The following is a 10,562-nucleotide window of genomic DNA, read 5'->3' as shown; positions in this document are numbered from 1 at the left end:
GACAGGGCTGGACAGACAGGATACAGGACTGTTGTTTCCTGTGGCTGGAGGGTCTAGAACAACGGGCCAGTCTCAGGATATGGGTCACAGTTTCAGGACTGAGATTTACACAGTAACTTCATTACAATGTTAATGTAAGCCTACTTGTGATAATAATAGATTATTATTTGGAGAAACCTCTTCACTCAGAGGGTGGTGAACTGGTAGAATTTTCTACTACAGAAGGCTGTGGAGGCAAATCATTGAATATCTTAAATAGATTTCTAGACTCTAAAGGTGTCAAGGGTTGAGGGAGAGCTCAAGAGTATGACATTGAGATAGAGGATCAACCATGATCATATGGAATGGCGGAGCAGCCGCAAAGTGCTGAGTGGCTTACACTTGCTGCTATTTTGTATGTTTCTTTGGAGTGCACTACCAGAGAGTGTGATGGAGGCAGGTTCAATTGAAGCATTCGGGAGGGGCTGATATCCGAAAAGGGGTAAAGATGGAGGATTATAAGGGAGAGCTCCTGGGAATGGGACGAGGCTCAATTTCAAGGGCCGGTGCAGAAGCGATGGGCTGGACCATTCTGTGCCCCAAGGATTATCGGCCACACACACTTGAGGATGTCAGCGGGCAGCAGATCATCAAAGACGCAGGACTTCAACCACCGGCATGCCTGGCGGGACGGGGTGAGGGGTCACGGCGTGGTGGTGAGAGCGAGGCTGGGACTCCCAGAGTGCCCTGCGTGGTTGGGAGGGAGTAACCAGGGCGGTCGCGAGCGGGGAGTAATAAAGCGATGCAGAAAGATGTAAGATGGCAGAGCTGCAGATGTTACTCGAGGAGGAAATCCCCGCCGGCAAGAGGGCGCTGATTGAGAGTTACCAGAACCTGGGCCGCGTGGCTGATTACTGCGAGAACAACTATGTCCAGGTAAAAGTCGGCAGGGCAGCCGGCTCCGCGGCGGGCGGGAGGGAGGGGAAAGGAAGGGAGAGCGGCGGCACCACCACCAGCAGCAGCAACTCCCCGGCCCTGCCCCGCTTACACACCGTCCCAGCGGCCAGCACTCTGCTTCCTGCCTGCGGACTGGGCCCTACGCTCAATCCCCACCACACCCACCTTCCCTTCGGTCCCTCACCCCGGGGTTGGCCGGCCTTCCGCCCCCCCCGCGGGACCTCGGCAATTATCGGGTCCGGCCCAGATCTGGCTGAAGGAGGAGGTTCCCCTCTTTCCCTGTGTTAAAGTCACTTTGTGAAAGAGTCGGCAGCTGCTGGGTTAACCACCACATTTGAGCTGCAGCTTGTGTGAGTGTGTGTCCCAGAGGGTGTGCCCCGCTCTCTGACTCCTGTGTGTTTGCTCTGCTCTGGTTCCTGGGCGAAGTCGGCAGGACCCTTCTCTTCCCCCCTCTAAACAATTTCTCCTCCCCGCCCGGCTGTAGCGGCCCCTACTCTACAATTTTGATTCATGATTTTATTAACAGCTTTTGTTCTTTTGGGTCAAGCTCGCTTTGTTTTTATTCGGTCGGATATGCAGCTTTTCAAGAGATTCCAGAGGATCTATGTATCTTTACATTGATCGATCCTGTGCTTGTAATCTAAATTTCAGTGTTTCTTTCCAAATTATCTGTATGAAAGTGTCGTTAAGTATTGTTATATAATTAATCCGAAATATTGGAAAGATGTGTCACAATTGAGTAACATTCGCCTACCCTGGGTTGGGCAACCTTGGGGAAATGTTGAAGGGAAAAAGTGTCCGGGAGCAGTTTCGCGTGAAACTGGTTTTTGAGCCGATCTTGTTCTGGCAGGGACAGGTTCGTCCCGCACCCCCCCCCCCCCCCCCCCCGAAATTGGTTTTCTCATCCCCACACCTTTATAAAAAAAAATCTCTTCCGAAATTCCTTGGGACTGTCGGTGTTGGAGCTCGCTGTTTGGTCGGTGTGTAGAGTTTTGCTTTCCTCCAAGGTCGCCAGTAACAGGATGAAGTGCTGAACTCCACCCGGGAGTTAGTTTGATGGGCCAAATACGTAGGAAGCCCATGTAGCATTTGTTGTTTCCTCAGACGGAAATATGACAATCGAAGGAGAGTCAGACTGAAGTTGCAACACGTAGTCCGACTTGTCAACTATGCAGGCTGTAATGGTTCGGGCTACAGTAGACATTACTTCTAAAATAACTCGTATTAGAACGCATTGTAAAGAACATGTGCAGGAAGTGTATTTATGTCTTTAAGACCTCGTGCTCAATTTCCATATGGTTTAGCTACACTTAAAGTAACAGAAATTAAGTTTATTTCGTAAATTGGGCTTGTCACTAAGGCGACGTGAGGCCATTTGACCCGTCGTACCTGAATCAGGACTTTATTTCTATGCTGCCGTCGTCATCAGTGCATTAAGTGTTTCTTGAACTCTTTTTTGAAGTTTGACCAGTTTGTAACCACTGCCCCTTGTATTGCAGTCGTGGTTTAACTTGAAATAGAACTTGAGGAATAATCTTATTATACCTGATCGCATTCGCCTCATTGCCTCTGCTGCCATTCCCAGTTTGTTTCTTTCAGGTTTTCAGTCCAATTTTTCTCTGTTCTCATTTGCTTAAAAATTTTGCGGCCTTTCATAGCATCACTTATAGAACACGGATGCTTCAACATCCTGTGTTTGGATAGCACCATCAACCTTTTGAGATGTATGCCTGAGTGTAACATGATAAACGTTGGCACTGAGCTGAGGTAGGGATTGATGTTGGAAGGTTAGATTAGATCTGAAAAGGCTCCGATTCTAATGAACAGCATGTTTACCGATAGTCTGATTCAACTTGAGTACCTGTGGAGAATAATGTTATGCACTTAATGTGCACTTTTCAGTCATTTTAGCAATTTCTGTCCTTTTGCAGGCTCTTTACATATTCCTCCTTGGTTTACGTTTTTACCTAGCTTTGTACCTTCAGCACACCTGGGACATTATACTTGGTTCCCTTCATCAAAGTAATTGATATAAATTGTAAATAGCTGCAGCCCAGATACTCATCTTTCCAGCACTCAGCTAAGTTGCATCCTGCCATCCCAAAAATGACCTGTTTATTCCCACTGTTTTCTGTTCTTTAGCAATTCTCAATCCATGCTGATACATTAAATCTCGAGTCCTAATCTTATGGAACAAATTTTTCAATGGTACCGTTTTATAAAACTGTGTTGGCGCCTGAGTGATTTTTCATGTGCTTTGTTGTCAAATCCTGCATAGTTCTGGCATTTTTGTCTGGTCCTGGCTGGTCCTATTCCGATATGCTGTTAAAACACTTTTTAAATTGTACTTGTCATGTTCCCTTTAATATCAGTTACCTAAATTTTGACAGACTTTGTTTTTGACACTTGCATACATGCACCACAAACCACACTCAAATAATTTATTGGAAAAATATTTGTCTTAACTGGTTGCCACTTTACATATTGTTACGGGGATGCTATTTCTTACATTTGTTTTCTTTTTATAAAATAAATTTAGAGTACCCAATTCTTTTCCCAAATTAAGGGGTAATTTAAGATAGGTCTATCTACCCCGCACATCTTTGGGTTGTGGGGGTGAGACCAACACGGGCACTGGAAGAATTTGCAAATTCCACATGGCGAGTGACCTGAGGCCAGGATCGAACCTGGGTTCTTGGTGGCGTGAGGCAGCAGTGCTAACCACTTCTAACATGCCCCCTACCCTTGATGTTTCTTTGCTTAGAATTCAAGACATTCAACCTGAATTATCTCCAGTCTAGACTAAACATACTAACCTGCGAAAAAGTCTTGGACATACAGTAGACCTCCCTCCTTTCCTGTGAACATTATTTGATTAAGTACCTATTATCTGCTACTGTACCTGATTTTTGTTTCTTTGAATTTCTTTATCTTCTGTAAGGTAAATTTATATCCTGCTCTTTAAGTTTGTTTACTCTGGAATTGCAAAATTGACCACTTCTAAATTTGATTTATTTTTTAAATTTTTGCCTAAAGGATGAGTAGCGTACAATATTGTGGTGGAGAAATTCCCTTTACTTACAGTCCACTGCAGGAAGTCAGTCTGCAGTTGAACGTCAGTTGATCAAGCTGCTGCTTCCGTCTTTTTTCCGGACATGAAATTCTTATTCCGTAGAAGTGTAAAACATCAGATTTTTCAAGCTAGTTTGTGGATCAAGCTGCTAATTTTGTCTTTATTCCTCTTCCTGTTGACCTTGAGGACCAGCACCAATCATTTTTAAGGGTTTATACTTTCAGTAGGACATAGTGAATATTCCTTTCCAGCGAGGTAGGTGGTTGTTAGTCAAATACACCTTGTCCATCTGCTTCAAAACACTGCCCGCTTATTCCTCCAATGGTATCCTTTGCAGTTTCCATCCCCGCAGTTGTCAATTCTTTTGTGTATCTTATCAGAATAGGTGCCTGCAAGTCTAGACTATGTATTATAAATTGTACATAACTTTGGTTATCAGCAGTTCCATCCTGCTGGCAAACATGCCACTGATCACCAGGTTGGTTGACTTGTCTTAACAGAATATACACTGCTGTATGCAGAATGCCTCTGCCTCTGATGCCATGCCTCCTTTCAAGGCTTGCTGGCTCTTTTGGTCAAATCATGCATAGTTTTAATGGTCAAGTCGCATTGCAAGTTTTGGCCAACTGAATTTGATTGTGACTGCATCTTTGCTCTTTTATTGCCCCAGCACAGTCCTTATGCTCCAAATTGAGCACATTACATTCCTTTCTTAATTCTAGCCAAATGATTTAAAAATGATTCCCCACGATAGCTTTGCAATCTAGTGTATTAATTGAGTCCAGGAACACGCACTCCACTTTTTATGCTGCTTTATTTATCCAGAATAGATTTTAACCAGAAATGTTTGGCTCTTTTGTTGTCCACCACCTGACCAACATTTAAATGTTACTCTGCACTGATTTGTGTTGGTAGGTTGGCAGTGTTGTTTACATCACATGATTGGAACAAGTCTACAGGGCAATGTTGTATTGGGGAGATCAGTTAACCTGTGTAAACCAGTTGTGGAATCTAAAGGCAAATGCAGTGCACGGTGTTTGCAGTATAAATAGGCCATTTAGCGCAGCAGGTCCATATTAATGCCCCGTGAGCCTCCTCCTGCCCTTCATTTAATCCCACCAACATAGCCTTAATGTGTCTGTCCAGCTTCCCCTGACATTGACTTATGGTTGTTGCCTGAACTACTTCATGTCGTAATCTTTATTATTGTCACAAGTAAGCTTCCATTAGCGTTGCAATGAAGTTACTGTGAAACGCCCCTAGTTGCCACATTCGGACGCCTGTTCGGGTAAACTGAGGGAGGATTCAGATTGTCCAAATTAACTAACGAGTATGTCTTTCGGTACTTGTGGGAGGAAACCGGAGCACCCAGAGGAGACCCACGCAGCCATGGGGAGAACGTTCAGACTCTGCACAGACAGTGACCCATGCCAAGAATCTAATCTGGGACCCTGGTGCTGTGAAACAACAGTTCTAACTACTGTGCTGCTCCTGTGATAGTGCGTTCAATTCTCTGGTTAAAGATAAAGCCACTCCTGAATTGCTTATTGGATTTATTAGTGATTGTCTTATTTATGGATGCTAGTCTGATCTTCAATATCAGTGGGAACACTGATACAACCCTTTCATAAATATCAATATCAGGTCACCTATTAGTCTTCTCTTTTCTGGAGGAATGAACCTCAGTCTGTTCTTGTTCCTGAATGATATAAACTCTTGGTTATCTTTTGTAAACCTCCTGTGCCCCATCTCCTTTTTCTGATGGAGGAAAGAACCGTCCATAGTACCCGCAAGCAATAATAATCTTTATCATCACAAGTAGGCTTACATTAACACTGCAATGAAGTTACTGTGAAAAATCCCCGAGTCGCCACATTCCGGCGCATGTTCGGGTACATGGAGAATTCAGAATATCCAAATGACCTACAGCATGTCTTTCGGGACATGTGGGAGGAAACGGGAGCACCCGGAAGAAACCCGTGCAGACTCCACACAGGCAGTGACCCAAGTGGGAATCAAACCTGGGACCCTGGAGCTGTGAAGCACTGTGGTCGAGCCATGGTTTTTTGCAGGTTTGACATGACTCCTTGATTCTATTCCTCTGGACATGAATCCCAATAAAGAACCAAGAACAGTGCAGCACGATGGTGCAGTGGTTAGCACTGCTGCCTGACGGTGCCGAGGACCCAAGTTTGATCCCGGCCCTGGGCCACTGTCTGTATGGAGTTTGCACATTCTCCCTGTGTCTGTGTAGGTCTCACCCTCACAACCCAAAAGGATGTGCAGGGTAGGTGAATTGGTCATGCTAAATTGGCTCTTAATTGGGGGAAAAAGATAATTGGGTACGCAAACCTTAGAAACAGCACAGGAACAGCCTCTCAAAGTCTGCGCTGATCATGATGCATGTCTAAATTAAAACCTTTTGCACTTCAGGGGCCCGTATCCCTCTAACCCATCCTATCTATATATTTGGCAAGATGTCTCTTAAATGTTGCTATCATACCTGGTTACACCACCTCCCCTGGCACCGAATTCCAGGCACTCTCCACAAGACCTTCTCCCCATAACCCCTGATAGATAGAACCTATCTATCTCTGTCTTAAAGGCACTCAGCGATTTCGCCTCCACAACCTTCTGCGGCAAAGAGTTCCACAGATTCATCATCTTCGGGCTGAAGAAATTCCTCATCATCTCTGTTTCAAAGGATTGTCTCTTTATTATGAGACGGTGTCCTCTGATTCTAGTTTTTCCTACAAGTGGAGACATCCACTCTATCCAGGCCTTGCAGTATCCTGTAAGTTTCAATAAGATCCCCCCATCATCCTTCTAAACTCCAAAGACAGACCCAGAGGCCTCCACCTTATCCACTTGGGCTGCCACTTTCAGTGATCTGTAGCCCCAGATTTCTCTTTCTGTCAATGCACCTAAGGGTTCTGCAATTTACTGTATACTTTCCACCTGTATTAGACCTTCCAAAATGCATTATTGTGCGTTTGTCTGGATTAAACCCAATCTGCCATTTCTCCACTCGAGTCTCCAGCCGAGCTATATTCTGCTGAATCCTCTGATAGTCCTCACCACTATCTGCAACACCACCAACCTTTATCGTCCGCAAACGTACTAATCAGACCATTCCTTTTCCTCCAAATCATTTATATATACTACAAACAAAGGTCCAGTGCTGATTCCTTTTGGAACACCACGAGTCACAGCCCTCCATTCAGAAAACACCCTTCCACTGCTACCCTCTATCTTCTACCACCAAGCCAGTTCTATATCCATCGTACCAGCTCACCTCTGATCCTGTGTGACTTCCCCTTTAGTACCAGTCTGCCATGAGGGATCTTGTCAAAGGCCTTGCTAAAGTCCATGTTGACTATGTGCACTGCCCTTTTGTGAATCTCTCACTTCCTCAAATTAGTGAGGCACGACCTCGCCTTCGCAAAACCCATGCTGCCTCTCGCTAATAAGTCCATTTGTTTCCAAATGGGAGTAAATCTGGTCCAGAAAAATTCTCTCCAATAATTTCCCTACAGCTCATATAAAGTTCACCTGTCTGTAATTTCCTGGATTATCCTTGGTACCGAAAGGAACAACATTGGCTATTCTTTAACCCTCTGGTACCTCACCCCAATGACGATAGAAAGATTTCTGTCAAATGTTTGGAAAAAAATTCAAAAGTAACCTGGGCACTCGGGCATCTGTGTCTGGTGCTATCTATGTCTGTTATGCATCTTATTCCCTGATGTGGTCACTGGTAATGGAATAGCCAGCCTGGCATAGACTAGACCAGTAAAGTTAGGCAACTTGAACCCTCACATTAAACAAAACTTAGTTTTTATTCTTTCACGGAATGTGTGGGCAATATGGTGAAGCCAGCCGTTGTTTCTCAAGCGTAATTGTCCTTGAATGGAAAGCTTCCTGGGGTATTCAAGAGTCCACCACATTGTTGTGGATCTAGAATGACATGCAGGTCAGACTTCAGGGTCCCTGACCTTAATGACTTGAACAAGGGAAGCAAAGACATGGGAGTGAAATTTATAGATGAGATAAAGCTAGGCAGGAAAGTATTTAAGGAGGTTGAAGACAGGTTGAGTGAGTGGATAAAAATCTGCCAGCTGGAGTATAATGTGAGAAAATAATTTTTTCCCGACCAAGAAAAAAAGTGGAATATTAAGCTAGAGACGACGGCAGAATTCCGAGGTGCAGAGGGATCTAGAAGTTCAAGTGCATGCGTCACAAAACGTTAGTATGAAGGCACAACAAGTAATTAAAAGGGTTAATCCTTTTTTATTATAAGAGGGATTGAACAGAAAAGTAAGGATATTGTGCTTCAATTACACCGGGCATTGGTGAAACCGCATCTCTAACAGTGTGCAGTTTTGGTCTCCTTATTTAAGGAACACTGTGAATGCGTTTGGAGGAGATTTACTTGATTGCTACCTGCAATGTCTTGAGGAAACTTTGGACAGACTAACCTTTATTCTGCTGAAGTTTTGAAGAATGAGGTGATTTGATTGACGTATACAAGATCCTGAATGGTATTGACAGGATGGACCTGGAAATACTGTTTCCTCATGTGGGTGAGTCCAGGACTTGGAGGCACTGGTTTAAAATGTGCTCTTTTAAGACTGAGATGAGGAGAATTTTTTTTTTCTGATTGTGCAACTTTGGAACACTCTGCCTCAGAAAACTGGGAAATTTGAATATTTTTGAGGTGGTGGTCGTTAGATTCTTGTTCGGCAAGGTAATCAAAAGTTATCATGGTTAGATGGGAATGTGGAATTTGAAACACAAGCAGATACAGCCATGATCTCATTGAATGGTAGAGCAGGCTTGAGGGGTTGAATGGTTGTATGTACATAAGGATTAACAGATTTTGTTCCGGTTTTTACAACAAGTCAATGATATTTTTGGTCACCGTTACTGAGATTAGCTTTATATGCTAATTGAATTTAAATTCTACCAGCTGCTGTGGTGTGATTTTTACCAGTGCCCTGATAGCATTACCTGGGCCTCTGGATTGCTAGTCCAATGACATTACCATTGCACCACATAGAACAGTACAGCACAGAACAGGCCCTTCGGCCCTCGATGTTGTGCCGAGCAATGATCACCCTACTTAAACCCACGTAACCAGTATACCCATAACCCAACAATCCCCCCATTAACCTTACACTACGGGCAATTTAGCATGGCCAATCCACCTAACCCGCACATCTTTGGACTGTGGGAGGAAACCGGAGCACCCGGAGGAAACCCACGCACACACGGGGAGGACGTGCAGACTCCACACAGACAGTGACCCAGCCGGGAATCGAACCTGGGACCCTGGAGCTGTGAAGCATTGATGCTAACCACCATGCTACCGTGAGGCCCCTCCCCACGTTTTGTTGTTTGGTCATATCTTGTGGTAGAATATTTTGTGGCGTTGATCTTGTACCATTGAAATGTAGTTTCCTCAGTTTCCCTTCTGCCTAGGGCTCCCAGAGTGACTCAGCTGTGTATGGTGTTCATTAGTTTAGTAATATAGACTAGACTAGGAAGATTTCTGATCTGCATTTTTGATGTGGTTAACTGGTATCATATCCCCCCCCCCCCCCCCCCCCCCCCCCCCCCCGGCGTTCAGAAGGAAAATAACCTAGGGCCTTGTACCCGATTGCTTTTCGGTTATACTTGTTTAAGATGCGCGTGCACTGTTGCATGGAATATGAGGGGTTTGAATGGGCCGGTCAAAATGGCTTGTGTTTTTGTGCATTTAAAGGGGCTGAGGGCAGACGTAGCAATGCTTCAGGTGACACATCTCTAAAGATTATTCATCAGACGAGAATGAGAAAGGGGTGGGTTGGTCAGGTTTTTCACTCTGGGCTGGACTCAAAGACCAGGGGGGTAGCGATATTGATCAGTAAGCGGGTGGTGTTTGAGACTGGAAGAATTGTAGCAGATAAGAGGGGTAGATATATTATGGTGAATGGTAAGCTGGAGGGTGTACAGGTGGTGCTTGTAAACATATACGCTCCAAACTGGGACGATGTGGGAGTTACGAGGTGGGTGTTAGGCAAGATCCCGGACCTAGAGTCTCATGGCTTGATCATGTGGGGGGATGGGACTTTAACACAGTCATTGCGCCCGATCTAGACTGGTCAAAATCCAGGACTGGAAGGAGGCCTGCCACGACGAAGGAGTTGAGGGGTTTCATGGAGCAGATGGGGGGGGGGGGGCAGGCAAGACCCGAGGAGATTCGAACGGCTGAGGGCGAAGGAGTTTTCTTTTTTTTTCTCTCACGTCCATGAAGTTTACTGTCGCGTTGAATTTTTTGTTCTAAGCAGGGCGCTAATTCCGAAGGTGGCGGGGATGGAATTTTCAGTGATTGCAGTCTCTGATCATGCCCCGCATTGGATGGATTTGCGGTTGAGTGAGGAGAGAAGGCACTTCCCGCTCTGGAGACTGGATGTGGGGTTGTTAGTGGACGAAGCGGTCTGTTGGCGGGTGAATAAGTCCATTCAGAATTACCTGGATACAAACTATACTGGTGAGGTATCAGCAGCGGTGG

The 10,562-nt window shown here is 45.0% G+C and overlaps 1 protein-coding gene across 9 annotated transcripts in view; it reads left to right on the top strand.

Annotated features, from left to right (window-relative positions):
* The first annotated feature begins 715 nt into the window (after positions 1-715).
* Positions 716-10,562, top strand: part of abi1a (abl-interactor 1a) — a 142,733-nt gene continuing 132,886 nt past the window's right edge. For all 9 annotated transcript variants that reach the window (XM_038798174.1, XM_038798172.1, XM_038798168.1 and 6 more), the window contains exon 1: positions 716-915. In XM_038798174.1, coding sequence (XP_038654102.1) covers positions 799-915 — 117 coding nt within the window. In that variant the 5' untranslated portion in view covers positions 716-798. The remainder of the gene's footprint in view (positions 916-10,562) is intronic.

The sequence above is a fragment of the Scyliorhinus canicula genome, chromosome 5 (genome assembly GCF_902713615.1).
Source record: "Scyliorhinus canicula chromosome 5, sScyCan1.1, whole genome shotgun sequence".
NCBI lineage: Eukaryota > Metazoa > Chordata > Chondrichthyes > Carcharhiniformes > Scyliorhinidae > Scyliorhinus > Scyliorhinus canicula.
The sequence above is the reverse complement of the archived record's forward strand: the minus strand, read 5'-3'. Positions and strand labels throughout refer to the sequence as shown.